Source organism: Ischnura elegans, chromosome 4 (genome assembly GCF_921293095.1).
Source record: "Ischnura elegans chromosome 4, ioIscEleg1.1, whole genome shotgun sequence".
NCBI lineage: Eukaryota > Metazoa > Arthropoda > Insecta > Odonata > Coenagrionidae > Ischnura > Ischnura elegans.
In genome coordinates this window covers 8323542-8345871 of record NC_060249.1, presented here as the reverse complement: position 1 = coordinate 8345871, position 22330 = coordinate 8323542, and the positions used below count along the sequence as shown (strand labels likewise).

Sequence of the window (22330 nt, the reverse complement as noted above, 5' to 3'; positions counted from 1 at the left end):
TTGGCACAACAACAGAGACCGCCAGTCTACGGCCACGCGCCTTCCGCCCCGCACCACCAACTTATAGCCCACTGCAAGGCTCTCTCTCTCTCTGAATGGGACCCTGCCGACACCTCCACACATTCCCAATCACTTCGCTTTCATTTGTCCTTCAACAAACTTCGTGACTCCGTGGTGCCAAGTGACGTCACCCGCCCCTTTTTACTCTGGAGTGCAAAAGTGAAGCCACTTGTCTCTCTGAAATCCGTGGTGCCAAGTGACGTCACGCGCCTCTTTTGAATTTCGTGGTGCCTGGTGACGTCGCCCTCGGGATGGACGGCCAGAAGAAGGATGAGGAGCGCAACGGTCAGTTGATGGCGCTTCGAGGGGACGGAGGGGAATTGGAGGCGCCGCGGGGCGCCACCCAGGAGGACACGCCCCTCGCAAGGTCAGCCGGAATAGGGTGGAGGTCAAAAGTTTTCACTTGCTGAAAAGTTTCTCGGGTTTCCCACCGGTTGATGTCGTCCATGTCTCACGACGTTTCGATCAGCGACTTGCTGATCATCCTCAGGGGATCTTCCTTTGTCTATCGTAGTCGTCTATCGTCGTCTATCGTTGTCGATCTAGTTGCTGATCGAAACGTCGGGAGACATGGACGACATCAACCGGTGGGAAACCCGAGAAAATTTTCAGCAACTGATACGCCGGGAAAACCTAAGATCAAGGTTTTCACTCTTTGTCATTCGAACATCTTACTTCAGGATGCCTTAGTATTCATCACTTTTCATTGATGCCATAATTTCCCAGTTAATTGAATTTAAACATTCCTCACTGGCTTTGCACGGATTGTTGCTTGACGTTTCGAAATAAGGGTAGTTTTTTTATCTCCAGGATGTCCTCTCGGAAGTGTGTTTGACTCAGCTCTCCTATCAACTAACCTTTTTACACCTACGTATTTCTTCCCTTTCACATCCTTCTTTACCTGTTCCATATATTACGTTCGAGGTCTTCCTTTTCCGTTCTTGCCATCCACTTTTTCCTCGACGATTGTCTTCATCAGGCCATCATCTCGCAAGATAAGGCTGATTAAGTTGGTCCGACTTGCTCTTAAGCTTATCGAATTCCTCAGTACTGGGTAATGAGTATATGGGGACACTGTTTAGCATTAGCGGATTAACATGCAGATCTTTAAAAGAGGAGACGAAATATCACTTGGTACGGTCCACACTTATTCTTATTTTTCTACAATTGTATGACCTTGATGATGTAATACTTTAATCGAAACATGGTTTAAAATGACGTGTCTATGAGGAACCAAGTCGCGAAGCGTGGTAGACTGTGGTAAATAATGCGCTTGGTTCCTGACCTGAGGATCCTGGGTTCAACTCACGAGTGAAGCTTTCGGAAATCCGCAAACATAAAACAAATCCAAGTAGCAGGTGGAGCAAGGGGAGGGGGTGGCTTTCCTACTCTGAATGTGTGTTTCAAATTCACTTGTTTGCGGCAGGATTAAGATCCATCTTTGAGAAGTGAGCTTTTTGACCTTTGCGGCTGAACCGTGTCAACCACGATGTACAATATGAAAATTTATTCTTGCTATTCCACACAGATATTCATATTCCTGGCCATGGGGTTGTCACTAAATGTTGATAAGTAATATCATTGCCATTGTAATGACATACTAGTGCCGAAACCATCGTCAGAAATCAAGTGTTACAGTGCGTAACATACTGAGTGAATATACTTATCTGAATACAAATAATACCTAGGAAAAAACCATGGAAACCACTTGTTTGCCGTAGTAAGTACTAAATGGAATTCCTTAAATGTATACACTAGTTGTATTATTTTAAATCGATCAGATGCACAAGCATAAACTATGTTTGGATAGTCAGGAGACGTTCCTAGAGGAGGAACGAAACGCTGAGTATTCATACCACGCGGCAGAACACCCAAAAGTGGCTTATATTAGTGCACTAGTTTGTTGCCCGAGGCTTTCAATAACATTCGCTTTTGTGCCGTTGTATCCAAACGAGTTCTCGGGTATTTATTCAAATACGTGCATAGCTTACTAAAATCTCGTCCACCATTTTTTTTGCTGTAGATTTTGATGGTGTTTTAAAACAAAATTGATCTGGTCTGTAGCGCCTTATGCTGCGGAAACATGGACACATAGGAAGAGGGACGAGAAAAGACTGGATGCACTCGAGATATGGGTCTGGAGAAGAATAGAGAATGTGAAGTGGACGGAGAGGAAGAGGAATGACGAAGTGGTGGACATGGTGGGTGAGGAGAGGCAGCTTAATAAATAAAAGCGAACAAACTAGTAGTACCACATAAATAAATTGGTGGATTTATACATAGTTTGTTCGCTTTTATTTATTAAAATGAACCTCCAAAAAGTTGAGCCTGTTACGATAGAGGCAGCTTCTAGATGAGACACAGGGGAGACAGAAGGTATGGATGGAGCGAGTACTTAGCGGGGAGGGAATGTTGAAAACAGTATTAGAGGGTAGAATATTCTATAAACAAAGGAGAGGGAAGGAAGAGTATAGGATTTTTAGGTAGAATGAAAGAGAGTAGTCCTTATTGTGACGTGAAGAGAGAAGTCCATGAAGGGAGGGTATAGAGCCAGAATACTTAGTAAATACTAATGAAAAACTTCCTTATTAGGTAGAATACTTTCATGACAATAATAATTGAGAAAATTAAAGAGTCCTGTATTTTTCCATGTGTCAGCAATTCTCAAGCCTGTAAAATTAACGTTCATAAGCCTCCGACAGATAATTTGATGACGTCTGGAACTCATGTCACCGCTCATCAGCTACTATTCGATCTTTTTGCATTAACCTCGCATGGTTCATTGATGTTCACCCTCTTTTGACTGATTCGTTCCATCAAGTAAATACTTTCCCTGAGCGTTAAAATCAACCAAGACTAATGATATCGCCAACTCATGAACGGTGGGCGGCATCTTTCTTGCGTTCATAATTTGATTTTTTTTTAGGATTGGTGAATGGGCGAGATTTTGTTTCGTCATAATTTTTCTATCCCTTCTATCTACTCAATCATTTAAATGAGTCGCTACCTATTGATATGGTCTTAGTCACTATACCATTGTTACATTCTTGCGTAAAGGGACTAACTCTTGTGCATAGGGACGCAATATCATCTGTGGCATTATGGTTCTTGTTGTGTCTCCATGTTATGCATTGGCCAATGAGTCTCGTGCGGTACACTATTCAACCCAGCTAGCATAAGAGGTCTTCTCGTATTTCTTTGGACTTGGGGCAATGTGACTCGGAAGAAACAGGTGACGTAAAGGCATAGTAAACTACCGTCATTTCTTGAAGTTCTCCCGAACTACGTTGATGCTACATGAATCACAGTATGGTAGCGAGAGGATCAGTGCCACGTCAATAACTTCTAAGTGTTTTTAATGTTATTTATTGTTTATGGATACACAGAAGCCCACATCATTCTTTCGTTTCTTTATATAGAGTATCTTTTGAATTTCTTTTTCATCAATGCAAATTAACTATTGGGCCATAATGGCCCAATTGGGCCATAATATATCTCCGAAGAAACATTACATTATTTACTAATTATTTAGCACTCTGCAAATAAACTATTATAATATATACTATCATTTATGTTATACCTATTTACTATGTTTTAAATGCAATTGAATATTTTCATCCCAAAATTTGAATTGTAGGCCGTTCATGGATAAAAGCGACGCGAAATTGCTCACGTCGAGGGATCAGTTCCATTGTGAGAAACTGTTAGGATTACGGTTGATATTCTGAATCGCGTTCGATCGTTTGGCGATTAATGGCCTTCACTTTCCTGCAATCACTCGTGCGTGAAACGCGAAACCTGAAGGACCACTACGCGGGTGATTGTGTAACCCAAAACTTGATGACAAGTTCGTGGTTATTTCAGGTTTTAAAAGTGAAAATTCTGCGACTTAAGATTGATTTCCGACGAAGGATATTACAGCGTAGTGAGAGGTAGCATCAGTCACCTCCAATTCCTAATTTGTCGCAATTTGCTGTCGTAGTATCGCATAAAGATGGTGTTCACTTCACGCTAATTATTTTCCATTATCGCTCCGAAGCTATGAAGGTGGTGTTTATGCTAATCCTAATTTATAATTAATGTGATAGTTTCCTGCAAACTGGCCTTCCCTCATGGAGCAATAGGGTATTTTCCTTCATCAAATAAGACGAAAGGCATTGATTGCGATTCGTTACTCATCATTAGTCTATTCTTAATATAAAAATTATTTGATTTTGGAAAACCCAGTTCAGACAAATGGCAATGGTCAATTTTATCCTCATTTGAAAAAGGCCATATTGGCGCCCACGCGATGCCACTCCACGTGACATCACAGGGAGTCCTAGTTTCTATACGAGTAGATAGGAGTTTTACATCGTCTGAGGTTACCAAAGCATGCATTAGGCACAGAGCTCAGGGAAACATTTCTTAATAATCACCTATTAAAACTGCCTATGGTCGGAAAGTTTCCTTCGTTTGATAAGGTATTAATAATCCTTATTTAAGTCAAGCGCTACCAGCTAGGAGGTATGCATCGTATCAGCGCTCAAAGCCTCGCCCCAATGTCACCTCACATGGTGACAGCGGGAACCAGAATGACGTCACACGGGGTTTTCCCAGCCTTCATACTTACCGCGTTTTCGCGCGCTTGAAAATTTTCACTTTTCATTTAATCGCGAAAAATAGATATCGTCATTTAAAAATCTAAAAGCGTAAAATGCGTACTCCAGGAGTAATAATCTTTCGATTTAGGCAATAAAAAAATAATAGGAAACCACCCTACTGACCTTAGCTGTCGGTCACCTCATCCAAATAGCTCAACCAAAGGAGGCCACAGAACATGGCGATTAAGCGTTTTCTCTGTTGCCGTTTGGCGAGCACACGAATATTGCATTAGTACTCGAGTCATTTTGGGCGAGCATTTCTTTTTGTTCGGCGGCGCCACTACGCAACTGTAACTCGTTCAGCGAGGCTTTCGCCATTAATCACAGTGAAAATGGTCTTTTTAGTTGACAATCGTCTCGCATACTTTAAATGTGTGGTTAACATGCTTTTTTTGGCTTAGTTACGTACATGGGCGTATTCAACATCAAATTTGGTGGGAGGGGCATGACCTGGGTCCGAGGGCTATGGAATAGAGGCTCCCTGACGAAAGAAGCGTTCTCCCATGTAAAATTTTTAAACACCCATTTTTTACGCGTTTTGGAGCCAAAAATTTCGATTTTACTCTTAAAAACAGGTGAAATTGAACATTAAAAAAAATATTCATTGGTACAAAAACTATTAAAATAATAAAAATTAAAAATATTTGATAAAATTTGGAGGGGTGGGTAAAGACCCCTGTCCCCCTTGGAACCGTCGCTGGTTTCATATTACTTCCGAATATATCCTATTAATAGTGGATATAGACTGAGTCTCTATATTGCCATATAATAACTACGAAGTTGAGTCTTCGCAATCCGCCATCTTTAGCCTCATCATTAATGGCGGGCTGTGTTCTAGCATAGGCGTAACATCAAGTTGGTGCAGTTTTTTTTCCATTTTTGTAATTGATTAATAAGAGAGATTAGCGGTTCTTCTGCACCAAACTGCTCCATTAGTTGCAGGGATGGGTTCCGTGTTTTTGTTTTTTCTTGTAATCCTGAGATGAGGGCGAAATGGTTACAAATGTGCGGGATGGTTAAGTGGCAACCATAGCCGTCTTCCACAATTTGTGAGGAGAGTTAGAAGTTGATGTAATTCATTGTATTGGGTAAGTATTCAAATGAAGATCAATTTCTCGGTTAGTTTCGGCTTAAGTTGATTAAAGGCTGTGATTTATTTCAAAGTTTAATACCTTAGCATATCAGTTTTACGTTGTACGTAATGTAAACAGAAAAGTGTGCATAATAATTGAGACAATATGATGAGAGAGTAGTGTTGAGAGAGCAATCCAGAGAACTCTGGATATAGATGGCTGGTAGCGCCGCGAGTGGCGATTTTGAAATCTGATTTTTATGCGTGCGGAGCGACAACAATTCCAGTGTGGACTCTAGTCGCCGCCGCCGCCGCCAGGGGGACATTTCACAAGCACTCGCTCCATCAGGAGGATGCGGCGAGAGGAAATTATCGCTGCCGTCCTAAATTCTCGCTTATCGCGTTTTCTTCCCCACGGTGTGACTCCGGTTGAGCAGCAGGAGGGGCATTTTAATGCATTCATGCCCTATTTCTATGCGATGTGCTAACGTTCCCAAGATATGGCCTGTATGTACAGCTGATGAAAATTACTAGATTTCAAGAGGTTTCTGCAAATTCCTATTTGGAGATTGAAGATTTTTTGTGAATCCCAATGAAAACCTGTTTAGAAAACAAATTGCAAAACGAAGGGGTATTACGTGCCTAAAAAGCTTTCCAAGAGATTCACTGAACTTTTTCTTTGATGCCTACTCTTGTTAAAGTTGTTGGTTAAGATTTTTGAATGCAATGGAGTGGTGTTCAACAGCATTTTTAAACAATTTTTGGTCAGATTTGGCACATTGCCGACGTTTTGACAGCTTAATCCATTATCGTCCTCAGGGAATGCCTGCCTTGACAAATTTTCGATGGTCTCTCATGGGTCATATCGGCGTTGGAGGTGCCACCTGATTGGTGGATTACTCCCGCGTCACTCTGCTGCGCTCATGGAGCAGCTGCGGACTGCGCGGCACTTTAAAAACATCAAATTGTTTGCGTCGCGAACGGTCGCAGATGATTTCTCCGGATGGACACTCTAAAAATTTTTACGTAAATATCTGAGGGCAATCCGATGATCCTCTTTTTGTATCGTTATTTACGGAAAAAATGTTACTGAAATCAATGTCCACAATTTTGTTAAGTATTGGCGATAATATCACAAGACCGGTGTACGGACGGTGCCTCACGTTCGAAATATCGATCAAAATTTCTTAACTTTTTATTTAAATTGCTTAAATTTTTAGTAACTTAAAATTAATTTCAAATTCCTTAACGTTTGAATTAGTTCACGGATTAAATATTTCTACGTCAGATCCCATATACTCGCCGCGTATTCAAGGTTAGGCCATACGAGTGCGACATATCAAATCCCTTTCACTGTTTTGCTGAAAAACCTTTCCACACCATGTTTGGAGAATCCTATTTTCTTCAGGGTATGGAACGAGTACTCTTCCGTCTGTTCCCCGCCATTGGTGTGGTGTGAAGTCATCGTTACTCTCGGAGATTTCACGTCACATATGGGAGGTTTGAAAGAGGTCTTCGATCTTCATTTGTTGCCAGGTACTTGTAATAAAATATGTTTACTATAATCCGAATGCATTAATGATATTGATACAAGTCGACTATTTGGTCGGGTGACAGTATGGATTGGTTTTACGCAATCTGATACGAGAAATCGTAATGCAAAATCACATATCAATCGTTGTAAAATAAACTACCCTTAACATAGTGTGCATAAAAAAAGGAAAAAGACCCTTACAATTCAATGTTATTTAACCTTCTTATGAGGGTCTTTGGACTACGCGGAAAGGGTTTAATATCTACCAATCGTTTTAAGCCTCCATCCTCCATCTAATGCAGGAAAGAATATTTCACAAAGTTTGACGGCTGTTTCGGAGGATTTAATATGTGTATGTCAGCTTATGTTTACAAATTGTGCAGTTAATAAAATTCATTTAATCATTATTTTTTACTAATGTTTACCAATGAATAATATGCATTCAATTAAGAGTATTCAAATTATTTTGACAGATAATTTTGGAAAGTATCTCGAAATCTTTCCAAACATCAAATCAATAAGACTTCGATTGAAACCATTGGTGTGTAGGTATGTACAGCATTTATTAAATTCAATGAATAATATCTAAATTTCCCAACTACGGCAAAGAAAATAACTGCGGCAATATTTTACTCAAACAAAATTTTTTGAATCCATTTAGAGCAGCCAGCGGTTAAACACTCAAAATTATAGTATGATGAGGCATAGGCGGATCCAGGGGGGGGGCACGGGGGCACGTGCCCCCCCCCAGACCCTTAAAAATATGATAGATTTTTAATACGGTCCCATTATAATTTCGCTCGTTTTGTATAACAAGGTATCCTTGTGCCCCCCCCCTGAACAAAATCCTGGATACGACCTTGCTTGTGCCCCTCCCAGAAAGAAATCCTGGATCCGCCCCTGATGAGGCACTTACATTTTAATTATAAGCATAATGACTTGTTACACGGTGTGTTTTGTGTACGATTTTCGTCTATACGCTTATATTCCTAGCATAAAAAGAACTTTCAATGGATCTTTTAGAAATTAGCGGTGTTTCTATTTACTTAATTTTTTTTTGAAGTGAGTGGAAAATACTGCATGAAGAATAAATGGCGTTAAAGTTAAACCAGCAGGCCATGTTGTAAAATTACCGCGAAAATATCTGTTCAACCATTAATATTTGATACATATTTATAATAGAGTATATAACATTTATGTACTAGATTTAGGCGGCGAAAATTGAGACCACGTGACCCTGGCGGTTCTGATTGGCTGATTCCGGCGAGAGGGCCTATTTACATGTTGTTTACTTCAATTGGAAATATTACCACAATTGAGAAAGAAGAAAAAGAAAAGCCTAAAGAAAAAGAAGTATCAATACTTTGATAAAATCTACCTAGAAGTATTACATTTCCCATTTTTTATTCTGAAGTTGGTGGTTTTCATGTTGGAATCAGCCTTTAGTTTCACGGAAGCCACATTAAATTCACTTGTTTATCTTTAATTCGAGGAATGGAATTGGAAGTGAGAGGCCTTAATATTTAGCCTTTGATATTTGCGAGGAGAGTTGTCGTGAATCAAACATTTACGCGTCTCAGAGCTCGAAGCAAGCGAATAATAAAGCAAGCGTCCGACCTGATACCCACATCACATGAACTGACGCTGGCATTATCTTCTTGATCTTCAATTGAATCAAACAACAAACTCTTACACCCCTAGGTCTTCCAACCATATATTTTCCTTTAACTTGATTGCCCAGTTCATAGTCAACCGTAATAAAATCAGCCGCAAGCCCGCTTTAGTTAATGGCCCTTATTCGTGCCTTGTGCTACGACCTGCTATATCTTTTAACGAATTATACGTCGTCTTATTGCGTGTTATGTTTTTGAATTCACATGTACTACAAATATTGAAGTATTTTCTCTCAATGGAATGTGCAAATTGCTAGAAATCAATTGAATTTTTAGAAAATTTCTTACATATTAGCTCAGTCGATTAAGAATATTTTAATTCTGATCTCGGAAGTTCTCATGAGTTGAGTTTCAGTCGAAACTGAACTCCCTCGTGAATATATTAGCGTCATTAATTCATATAAATAATTCGGTGGGCGGAGGGAAAAAATAAATTAAAACCTTCCTTATTTAGCCATTCGCTCGCAACTTTAACTTCGCGCGAAAATTCCCAGGCTATTTTCATGAGTTGGTGACGTCATTAGACTTCCAGTCACTTAATACGTTGAGGAAGAACCAATCATTAAGGGAGTGAATCGCTCACAAGCAGTGGCGTGACTCTGTGGTGGGGGGGGGGGGTGAGGGGATAGATCCCCCCCCCAAGTCTGAGATGGAATAAGAGATATAATAAATTTATTTTAAACTAATGCCTAGTTTTGACATATATTAACTGTACATTAGGGGCGGTCATCAAACCACTTTTTTCGAAAGTCAAAGTTCGACATATTAAAAAATGTAGCCCGACGTACCAAATGAACAGAGAAAAAATTTTGTTCATGTAGGTTGACATCCTACGGTTGCACCAGGGCCGTTTATGTTAAGCTTAGGCAACCCGCAACACATTCCCTCTTTTTACGCTATTTCGGCGATAAATGTCGTGATTTTAATGATTTTTTCAGCCGATTCTGCACCAGTCATGTATGAAATAGTTGAGGTAATTAACATAGGTCGAATAATAACTTTTATTATACAATCACCGGTATTAAAATGCAAAGAAACGTAAAAAACTTTGAAATTTTCTTAATTAATGGTATATATTTTAATTTGGTGTACTCGTATGGGCATGATCGCACTAATATGACCCTACCGTTTATATACAACAACATTTTTCTCCTCTCCCATCCTAGAGTAAGGATCCCCTCGTCTCCCACCTATGAACTAATGTCAACGCACTGCTCAGGCTACATCGTCTACGAAAATGACTCCGTGTTCCAAATTTTGCAGTTCTTCACCCACCATGAGAACAGGTGCCACTCTGGCTCTCAGGGAGACCCAGAACTCGCCACCTGTAGGGCGCTCCAACTCCAGCTTCTCCCATTACTACCTACCCTTCAAGTCTTATGACGTACCAGTTAAGATGCAATCTTTTTTGTATCCAAAATTGGTGGAGATAAATGGTAATTAAACAGATTGGAAGGAAGTGCGCTGCTGAAGGCTATTTAAATACAAATTAAAACAAAGTAACATTTGCCGGTATCCTCTCCTTTTTCTCCATTTTCCCTCTATTCTCCTTTACTATATACATATTCCCTGTACGCTATTGATGAATTGTCTTGTACATGTGGATGGCCTTTCGCAAGGTTTTGTGAGGCAAGGATTTCGTGCCGAAGTGATTTTTTTAAATGGAGAAGCAACTAAAATAAACAATGAATGTATTGACACGCTCTTCAGTTGAGAGTCATCTCTTTGGCGATCCTCGACAGATGTTTGGGAGATATCTTCCCACATATGAAGATATTATGAAGTATTACTAATGGGTGAAGATGGAAAAGATGCAAGAAAGATGAGACTTTGATCAATCGGTCCAGGAGATTGCCCATGTTGTCGCCGACAGAGTGGACCAAGTGTAGAACGACGCGTCTGGACCTTTAATGTCGAACCGCGGCATCCTCATGGCAGTTTAGAGATACAACACGAAATGTAAAAAAATTATGAAGAGCACAAAGAAGAAAAATTCCTCTGTTGCCCATCGAGACTTTATTAATTTAAGGAAGATGTTAAAATTTTGTTTTATTTTCCTCAATGTGTCTTCCAAAATTGGCCTAGTGTATTTGTAAGCCGAAGACGTAAATTAAAAATGAAGAAATATCATTCCTTTTAGACCAAAGATCAACCGGAGAACTAGTGATTGGGACCATTGATTGGAAAACCACAAAAAAACATTGGAGGAAGGCTGCCAAAGAAAAAAATGATAAAAACGGAGGAATCATTTTAAAGTAGGACATCATTTGCCCAGAAAATTGGTTCTAAATTCAAGTCTTAGTGCTCTAAAGTTCAAAATGACTCGCCGCCTGTGCTCGGCGACGAATGGAAACCATCCTCCCGCCCATCCTATAATAGCTTGGCGCGCAACATCCTGAAGCTGCCTGTGACCTGCCAATCTGTGAAAAGGCACAACGTAGCCAGCGGTTTGCAGCAACCCTCGTGACTGGAGCGTTTGAAGACGTCGGCCAGGTCACACCTGAACATGCATCGATGATTTTCGACCGGAAGAAAATTGCGCGACAAAGGAAGAAATACAGAGAGCTTGCGACTTCAGAGGATATGGAAAAGCTTAGAGATCAACCGAGGATAGCATTGTTCTTCGAGGGAAGAAAAGAGAAGACGAAAATCAGGGAATTGTGCAGCAACAATGAAGTGCGCATCACGACATAACCGAAGAGCATGTAGTCATCCTTGCAGAACCCGGCGGAGTTCATTTGGGACATGCATAAACTGAAACAGGAGAAACAGAATGGCTCGGAAACTCTATCCTCGAATTAGTTGAAGCTGCTATAATTGACACGTCTTCCATACGGTGCATCGGTTGTGATGGATCACATTCGAACACCGCGACCGGCTGGAAGGGAGGCGCTATATGTTTTATCGACGTGCGTCTCGGGCGTGCCTTGTATATTTAAGTGCCTTCTGCATTCAGATGAACTCCCTCTTCGACTTAAATTGGAGAAATTTGATCGGCCAACGACGGGGCCAAATATCTACATTGGGTCAATTGGTCGCCAACTAAAGACCTGTGCGCAGCTACCTCTAATGAAATTTCAGACGATTGATCTTGGTCTACCTGATCCTGAACTAAATTCATCTTTCATCAGCAAATACCAAAATTATTCGCTGGAAATGGCTCGAGGTATTTCCAGGGGATACATCCCACAAGAGCTGGCTGATCGCGATAATGGGGAAATGAATAACAGCAGATGGGGAATGACGGCCAACAGAGTGATCCGCGTTTACATAGAAACAAGACGACCAACAGTGGCTTTGAATTCAATAACCGAGACTATGATGAAACTCTATATTCCTATGGGGTTCACAATAAAGAAAAATTGGAAGATTACAGAAGCAGAACACATCTGGGAAATGCTTAAGAGAATAAGACAATTCCGTAAAAAGTAGAGTTCTTGAGAAATTCATCCAGAGCAAAGCGTTCTTCGCTCATCCAGAAAACAACCTCATTGGTGAATGATGAAAGGGTCGAAGCGCGAAGAGTAGCCTTCCAAAGGATATTGCAGGCAAGAAAGACCTATTCGCCAGATGAAGGCGTCAGGGCTTTTCACATCCCTGACCAGTGTATTTATATCAGTTCATAGGCGGGCCGTAGGGAGATGAGGAGATCCATACTCTATGATGAGAGAGGGGAAAAATGTTGTTGTATATAAACGGTAGGGTCATATTAGTGCGACCATGCCCATACGAGTACACCAAATTCAAATATATACCATTAATTAAGAAAATTTCAAAGTTTTTTACGTTTCTTTGCATTTTAATACCGGTGATTGTATAATAAACGTTATTATTCGACCTATGTTGCTTAACTCGACTATTTCATACATGACTGGTGCAGAATCGGCTGAAAAAATCATTAAAATCATGACATTTATCGCCGAAATAGCGTAAAAAGAGGGAATGTGTTGCGGGTTGCCTAAGCTTAACATAAACGGCCCTGGTGCAACCGTAGGATGTCAACCTACATGAACAAAATTTTTTCTCTGTTCATTTGGTACGTCGGGCTACATTTTTTAATATGTCGAACTTTGACTTTCGAAAAATTTGTTTGATGACCGCCCCTACTGTACATGCTTAAGTTTAAAGATCATTTATTAATATCACGGCAGTGAGACGAGTCACTGAATACTAACCCCCTTTGCGTGGGCGAATCGTTCCCCCCTGGCTCCTCCAACCCCTCTCTACCCCCAAATCATTATGTTCTATTTACGGCACTGCTCACCAGTATGTGAATTACAAGGAAATACATGATACCCATGCTCTAGTAGCCAAGCTCGAGGGGTATCGGAAAAGCGTGGACCCTAGAAATGAGTTTGACGTCATCAACTTATCTGCTAAAGGGTTAAAAAGCTATCCGCTTTCGCTGCGTATGACTTAAGAGATACGCGATGGATGGAAAAACGGAAAAATGCGGGTCTTATTACTTTTCAAACTCATTTACAAACGCTTAGAAAGGAAAATTGGTTATCGAGCGCATTTTTAAATATTTATTTTTGACTCCATTTTCTGCATATTTTCAACTGCCTCTCTCCCCGATTCTGAAACAAAACTGCTCATATTTGTAGGGAACTGCATAGGGCATGGATATTCAGACTTCTTGAAACATTTCAATAACAAGGAATCTAAGGTTAATTGTAAAAGTAGATGGTCACAAACTGGAATAGGTGGTCCAACGCAACTATGTGGGCATCCTGAGAGAATAAAATGGAAAAGGCAATGTGGATATGTGGGAGAGGAGAGCTAGTCAAGTAAGGGATGCGTTAAGAGAGCTGTTGAGAATATTTTCATTTAAAACTGTGAAGAAAAGTCTAGGGAAGTTTCAAATAAAGATAATTAAGGTTTAACGCATTTAAAATCTGGTGATGATGTCTGTGTGGACCAAAGTCTCATGAGGGATGATGAGTTCAAAAAACATCTGAAAAATGCTTTCCCCGTGTTTCAAGAATCAGAAATTATCGAAGAGCGTACTTGGAAAGTTTTTCTTTCGCTTCACAGGAACTTTTTGTTCCTGAAGTTGATGGTGAAGAGAGTGTGCAATACTATAAAAAAATCAATGATAATTTATATGCTTATGATCGCGAATTCATAATTAAAAGTATAATTTGTCTAAAGCTGCCACGAAGAAAGTGTTCCGGAATGCATTCACGGTTTTAGAAGGAAACCACTTGTTGAGCAATTACGCTAAAACCCAAAAGCATTTTGATCTTGTATTAGGGAAGTTCAAGGCAAAAGAACAACCGCTAAGAAACGATATGGAGAGGTGTGAACATATAGTTTCTATGAACCCAATTTATTATAGTCCTTCTTCAAGAGCGTGTTCAGCGTGACTACTGAGAATTCATCCGCGACGATTGATAATCAGTGCATACTAAAGATGATACTCTTGATATTAGCACTCACGGAATAGAAAATGTTTTGGAATCGCTTAGTCACTTGGTCCATCCGGAATTCCTTTTCGCGTGAATAAAAGAAAACTAGCCTCAGAAATTGCCCCCTATTCGAAACTAATATTCATAAAATCCATTAATACGAAGTACCTAATGACTGGAAAATTGTCAATGTAACGGTCATATTCAAAAGTGGAGTCAAGGAAAAGCCATCTAATTAGAGACCAATACCCTGAACTTCCATCTCATTCGAAGCCCTGAAACATATTGTTGTCAGTTCAGTAATGAAACCCCTACTATAGACACGCAAAAATTGTGAATGAGAACTCAACACGAATTCAGGAAAGGTAGATCATGCGAAACTCAAAAGATACCATTTTCTTGATTTCAAATAAAACATTTGATAAAGTGCCCCACAGAAAGCTATTAATAAAACTAAAACCTTTCGGCCTAGATGATGATGTTATTTCCTGAATAAGAGAACTTTTGAGGAATCGCGTGCAAAGAGTAGGTAGTACTGGGCGGGGCAGTTTCCCACGAGGTTAGAGGCGCTTCCGGCGTCTCTCAAGGTGGTGTCATAGGCCCAATCCTCTTCTTTCTCTATATTAACGATATTGGTGAAATAGTAGTAAGTAAACTTTGATTATTTGTAGATGACGCTGTAGTGTACAGGAAAATGATTAACAGTAAAAATATCTGAGATGATCTAACGAACGACCTTACAGTAATCCAAGCATGTTGCTATGCGTGGAAGCTGGAGTTAAATTTGAAAAATGCGTAGTAATGAAATTCAGGAAAAATAACTCCCCGCGAGATAGCTATTTCATTCAGAGTACCTAATCGACCGCATAATCCGTAAAATATCTCGGAGTAAGACTCGCTGATGATCTATCGTGGAATAAACATATTCTGGTAATAACAGGTAAAGTGAATCGTAAATTGAGATTTTTTAATAGAATGCTTGGAAAGTGCGGCGGCAAAGTTAGAGATATAGCTACTTCTCCCTCGTTAGACCCCATTTTAAATATTCTGCCAGTGTTTGGGATCCTCATGAAATAAGCTTAAAAACAGAACGTGAACAGAGAAGAGCTGTCGGGTACTTGAAAAGCCGTCACGTTAATCTTGTTAGTGTTACAGGCCTCTTAGAACAACTCGGATGAAAATCATTGTCAGGACTTAGATTGAAAACTAGACTGAATCTACGTTTCTCTGCGTGCTGGTGCTGAGTGATCACCCCCTGCCAAACTCCCTATAGGTGGCTCGAAGAGTATTATATAGATACAGATGGCAGATAACGCCAGCGTAACGTTGGTGCCTACAAACACCGGGGTGTGAACACGGAAAAGTTTCTTTATCACAGTACTTCGTATAAGCCTTACGATTTCTTCATCTCATATGGAGCGTTGCCCTTTATGGAGTGGAAACGTTGACACTTAGAAAGGAGTAAGGGACAAGACTGGAGGAGTTCGGGATGTGGGATAAGAGGAAACTGGAGGATGTGAAATTTTTAATGGACGGAGAGGAAAATGGACGAGCAAGTGCTGGACATGGTGGGTGAGCGAAGGGAAACTTTGACAGTAGATTCGGGGGAGGTGAGAAAGTTTGGATGGAGCGAGTAATGAGGGAGGGGTAGTGTAGAAAGCAGAGGAAAAGAAAGGTAGCCTCTTATGGCTGTAGTGTAAGGGATCACTTCACAGTTGCGAGAAAAATTCCTTGTTGGAGCTGGAGGATTCGAAGCAGTCACCAACCCCAGCCTCTTAACCGGAAACCCTTCAAAAGCACTCACTCATCTTAGAAGGAAACTTTGAAAAGGTTGAATGGGCCTCGCTAAGGTTGCTTCGGTTGAGATACAAATCACACACGAACACACGCGCATGAATCACTCATTCACTCCTTGGAATCAACTCCTGGAGAAAATGCCCCGGGCTATTGCTGTAGCTGCTGATTGTTCCGCATCTGAGACGTGCTCTCTGAAGTTACGACCATTGCAGACTACTTTCCTGTTTCACCATTGAATCCTGTTTCACACTTCCCAATTTATTGGCCAATCCGTTGGATATTGGATTGTGGTCCAACTGACACACACCAATTTCTAGTCCAATATCCTTTTCACAATATTGGACACAATTTCTCGCCCAATTTGGCATTTAGAACAGGTTCTATTTTATCGCGGCCAATCTCCAATCAAAATTCAGTTTTGTCGACTCCAAGTGGCCAGAACAAGAAACTCTTCGCAAAATATTCGGTTTGGCAGTAAAACGTTGGTTTTGTTCCGAAAATTAGCTTGAAGTTTCCAAAATGTGGACGAAAGAAGTTGTTTCGCCATTGATTGAAGCGTACAAATCGCACGAATGCTTATGCAACGTAAAATCTTCGAAATACAATGGCGTTCTCTAGCGGGACATTACAACACTATTATGGCCAATATTGGTGTAAATATTGATACGTGTCATACGGTACGTAACGCCCAATATTTTAAACAATATTGCGCGCCGATTTATTGGCCAATAAATTGGAAAGTGTCATACGGGCTTGAGGCCCTTATCTGTTGCTATGTTAAAAGTCGTGTTGAAAGGGAGAATATCAGGTAAACCATGGAGGGGAAAGAAGAAAAATGGATTTATTGATAGAATGAAATCGAATAAGCCTTTTCGTTAATTAAAATGAGCAGATCAATTTCGTAAAGGGGACAAATCTGGGTAGTTCCTTAAATAATTCATGTAAGTATATCGCTAAAGGTAAAATACTTTGGTAAACATGATTTCTATAGTTATCCTTTGAGTATTACTTCTGATGATTAGTTTATAATTTACGCTTGCAAAAAATGGTATGAAAATAACTAATTGGCTCTTATTGCTTGACAGGCTGGACATAGATGAAGAATGCCCAGCAGAGAAAAAGTTAACATGGAGGGACACGATTCCGCAGGTAAGATGATTAGCTCCTGGAATAGTAAATATATTTGAAAATTTTCTATCATATTAAGTATCTTAAAATAAATTTTCATAGAAGAAAATAAAATATCAGTTTGTATCCGCAATAGAATTTTGAAATGAATTCACCATCGCCAATTATGTAGATTCACCGTGGTGACCTTAAGTTTTCCAGGCGTGAGAGTAAATTGTTTTAGCTATATGTCTGAGTCATGCAGAATGGGTGCGATTCAGCAATTTTATTTTACTGTCGATTCTGGAACGAAAAGAAAATGATGAAATTTTTCCTTTTCTATGTTCGACTTCTAATTCTCAAGCTAAAATTCGTGATTAAAATGTCTACTTCATTAAATCTTACGCTGATAAGTTGATGACGTCACGAACCTACGAAATCAATGTTTTGCGAGATCACTTTCTGGAATGGTGGCATAATAGATTTTAAAAACGAAGTTTACTTTTTAGTCTTCCAGGAGCCTATGCTTTGTGGGTCACCACATATCAGTCACTCCTCGGTTCATTGTTGCTCGCACAGCTCTTGTGAGCTATTCCTTCCCTCAATCACCGGTTTGAACGACTCGATGAACTGGTAATCTAATGATGACACCAAGCAAAAAAATTCGACGGAAACTCTCCCGTTTTCTTAATTTTGCATTTAACGAGGGGATAGCTTAATGCTGTAATTTCCGGTTTTTCCGCTGTAACTTATCTTTCCCTTCCACCTACAGAATTATTTCAATGAAATGAAATTTTGGGTCTTATAAGTGAACGATCTCATTTTCAGCGAATCGATACAGTGCAGCAGTTGCAGTACTTTGAAATCAAAATGACATCAGACGAGGGTAGTGACAATGATCTCATCGGGAGCGGGGTTTATCAGGCCAAAGCACGGCCGTAAAACATTCATCGTTTCATTATCCTAAAATCTACCTCCCCTCGTATTCCTGCTTAGCAGCGCCTGTACCCCCTCTGCCATCTGTAATTATGTAGTTACATAAAACTAAATCATTGTACAGCATATATGTGTACCCTTGACAACAGACAGTATGCGAGAGGAGGGGGAATGACACAGAAAGTGACGAAACCGTTTTGGTTCAGTAAACGTCGTGTGGAAAACTAATTAAGCTAATATATAATGGCAAATCGATATGCCACTGACTGACTCATCAATATTCGCAGCCCAAACTGTGATAGGTGTGGGTATTTGGCTTATTGGACGCAAAAGTAAAAAAAAATTCATCGGGAGAAAAAATCTGAAAACTTGAAAAAGTCGATTAGTTTTCGAGATATATCGACTTGAATTAACATGGAAGCCTTATGGGACTAAAACTTTTTCGCTTTCATTCTATGTTTTTAAACGTCTGAGGAACATGATAATCAATGGACATAAAGTAGATTTTTTGGTCGATTTTTTGGTATAGTTGCCATAGCGACAAATTGATATTCAGTATTTCTTATTATTTTTTGAACGTTTTCTATGCTTTTCTTATGGAAAAAGTTTAGGAATTTTTTTGACCAACTTTTAATAATCGTACGACAAATTCCTTGACTTATTTGGTAGAGAATTTTTTGGTTGATTTTTTGGCTATCTTGGAATTTTCATATGTCGAAACAATTCCGAGGAATAAACGATTTCGATTTTACATTGTCGTGATGGGCGAATATTCAAATTCGGATTTCGGCCTTGAGACATGTGCCATGTGAAAATTTGGAATCTCCTAGAAAAACCGTAAAGGGTACTTCGTACCCTTACGTTTGAGCTCACTTTCTCCGTATCCCTCTTGGTTAATAAATAATTAAATTCCGAAAAATGTCCTGCACGCGAAAAATCATTGTCGCCATTTTTTTGTGGAGCATACAACCTTAAATATCTTAGCAACCATTTCAGCTAGATGGATGAAATTTTCAGGGTAATAGCATCATTAAAATGGTCAACTTTTGCAATGGTGATGATTCCGCTCGATTGATTCATGTGCGAGTTATATCGATACCAATCTCCTTGGATACGCTTTAATCGCTAATAACTTTTTTGTTAATCAAGTTTTGAACATGGAAGTCATACACAATACAACTGATAATGTGTTTCATCCGACAAAAGTTAAATCAAGCGGATCGATTGATTAGACTCGAAGTTATGATCGATACAAGGTTGTATGCGATTGAGCCTTTTTTTGGGCTTATTTACATAGTTACGGGGATAAAAATTTTAACAATATGTAAGGAAAAGAATGAATTATGCGCACACATAAATTATTTAGATGAATTACGTTTCCTAATGAAGATACATCGATATGAATTTATACCTTTTTGTATTAGGCCCCCGTAAGAAATACACGCATCCCGTCTATCTACGTCACCAATATAAGAACATAGGCTAAATTTTGAAAGCGGGGATAGTAGAGAAGGTAGGGATAACGCATTGACCAAATAATGGAAGGGATATCAATAGGATTCCGGATTGTACAGTACAGATGTCACTATTGTCTAAAGTACGAATCGATTAGTATAGCAAATATGCAAATTGGCATAACTTGATTAGCGTATACGTTAGACCAATGAAACTTGGTGAACGGGTACATCTTGGTATTCCTCACAATACTCAATTGTAATATGTTTTGTATATGGTCTCACATGCGATATATATCGAATCTACTTTTTCTTAAAATATATCGAATTGCTATAACATGTAGGATTTAACATCCAAGGACATAGTTGACTAGGGATTAAATAGTAGATACCCATAGACTGGATTTCAAACCAATAGCATTGCGGATTTTACAGTACAGATGTCAGTATGATCGAAAAATCGATTCAATTATTATAGCAAATACACCCATGTCTCGTATAGCGCAATTTCGATTAGCGCAATTTCGATATAGCGCAAATTCGTTCCTCGGGGAAACATTGCAACGCAGTGTAGCCTAATCAAAAATCTTAAACGCTCTCGTGATAAAACGTGAACTTGCGCTAAGTACACACGAAATTTCTATCAATTTACGCATATTAATATTATTTCTTTCCTCAAATCTTCTTTTTTGTTTATATATTAATCGAAATTCATTGCTGCGCAATTGCCAAAAGTATTACTCGTCATTGGGTCTAGATAGCCGGCCTACCGAAGATTTATCTCGTCTCCTTAACAGAATGATAATAAATAATTTAGATCGTTAATTAAGCGTGGGGCTAGTGGAAATGAGTTTTTTTTTTCAGCAATACGGTTTGAGACGTATTTCTGCCGTCGTAGGTTACCGGGCGATTGACTTCCAGGTAGAGAGTCTACGCTAAAGCCTTCAAGGTCATCGGTATTCACGGGGGAGAAATGGAGCGGTGGCCGAGTTGCGCATGAATAGCATCAACACATAAAAGGGTCCGCTATAGAGTCTCAAACACAATGGCTTCGTTCCCTCCCCGCAGTCATAGCCCTTCTGCGTCTCAGGAATACAGTTCAGCAGAAGAAGGTGATTTAGATAGAGCCATACAGAGTAAAAACCAAGAGAATATGGCAAAAATAGGAATGCGTGTAGAAAAATCAAGAATTTATCAAGAAAACCATTAACCTAGAAGAGGACTTGAGAGAGGTCAATTGCTTTGAAAATGGAGAGCGTCAAAGCGATATTGCGCGGAAGTTTAAACTCACGATGCCTTATTCTGAATAAAGACGAAGCTAAAATATCAGTGACCTCAGCCGCACCAACTTCAACCAAGCGGTCTACACATACGGAAAGTTCATGGTGAATCAGTACAAAAAGACGAGAGTGGTAATCGCTCCGAGACATTAAGTGAAAGCTCCGGTTGGTTCCAGAATTTAAACGGTAAGCAGGTATTTTCAGTGCGGCGATATCAGGTGAATCTGCAAGTGTTGATAGCGCAGCCACCACAACATTTTCTGATGAACTCCAAGCTGTTATTGAAAGTGGCTCCTTTCCCCCTCAACTAGTTTTTAGTGTTGATGAGACGATATTCTTTTGGAAAAGAATGCATTCTCATTCATTCATTTTCAGGGAAGGAAAACCTGGGTCAGGTTTCAAGGCATTTAAAGACTGTTTCACGTAGCTGCTAATGACTCGGAGGACTTCAAATTAAAATGATTTATCATTCATAAACTCCGCTAGCTATGAAATGGCATTTAAAGTAGCATTTTCCTGTCATTTCGATGAGAGACAAAAGGGCCTGGGTGACATAATAGTTGTTTTTAGACTAGTTTGAAAAATCATCAACTGCCGGCAACGCATTACGATCCCCTGAGATAGCAGATGTTAGCCCACCCGCACGACAGGATGGAATTTCGAAAGCACGTAAGATTTTTTTTTTAACGTGAATAAAAGTCTTTGAATGCGTGAATACTATCTTAAAGATGTTTTAAACTATAAATATTTATAGAAAAAATGTTTTCTAAGGCTTTTTATGGGAATATAGATGTTTTAGAGGAAATTCAACACCCAAGACCTATGCTACCAGGAACGCATCCCTATCTTCCCTATGTTAAAACGCTCTCGTATAACGCAAATTCGTATAGCGCAAAGACCCCAAGGAACGCATCCCTTGCGCTATACGAGACATGGGTGTACACAAATTGGTATAACTTGAAAAGTATACCCGTTGGATCAATGAAATTTGGCGTATGTGCACATCTTGGTATTCCTCACAATGCCCAATAGAAATATGTTTTGTATGTAGTCTAACGTGCGATATATATCGAATCTACTTTTTCTTCAAATATATCGAACTGCTATAACATATAGGGTTTTACATCCAAGGGCATAGTTGACCAGGTATTACATAGTAGATACCCATAGACTGAAAGTTAAACCAATAGCATTGCGGATTTTACAGTACAGATGTCAGTATGATCGAAAAGTCGATTCGATTATAATAGCAAATACGTAAATTGGCATAACTTCAATAGTTTTTCCGTTGGACCAATGAAATTTGGTGAATGGGTACATATTGGTATTCCTCACAATGCCCAATGGAAATTTTATTTGTATG

The 22330-nt window shown here is 39.6% G+C and overlaps 1 protein-coding gene across 1 annotated transcript in view; it reads left to right on the top strand.

Annotated features, from left to right (window-relative positions):
* Window positions 1-22330, top strand: part of LOC124157037 (facilitated trehalose transporter Tret1-like) — a 40605-nt gene continuing 18275 nt past the window's right edge. Inside the window, exons 1-2 of the mRNA XM_046531504.1 lie at window positions 1-427; window positions 17276-17339. Coding sequence (XP_046387460.1) covers window positions 312-427; window positions 17276-17339 — 180 coding nt within the window. The 5' untranslated portion in view covers window positions 1-311. The remainder of the gene's footprint in view (window positions 428-17275; window positions 17340-22330) is intronic.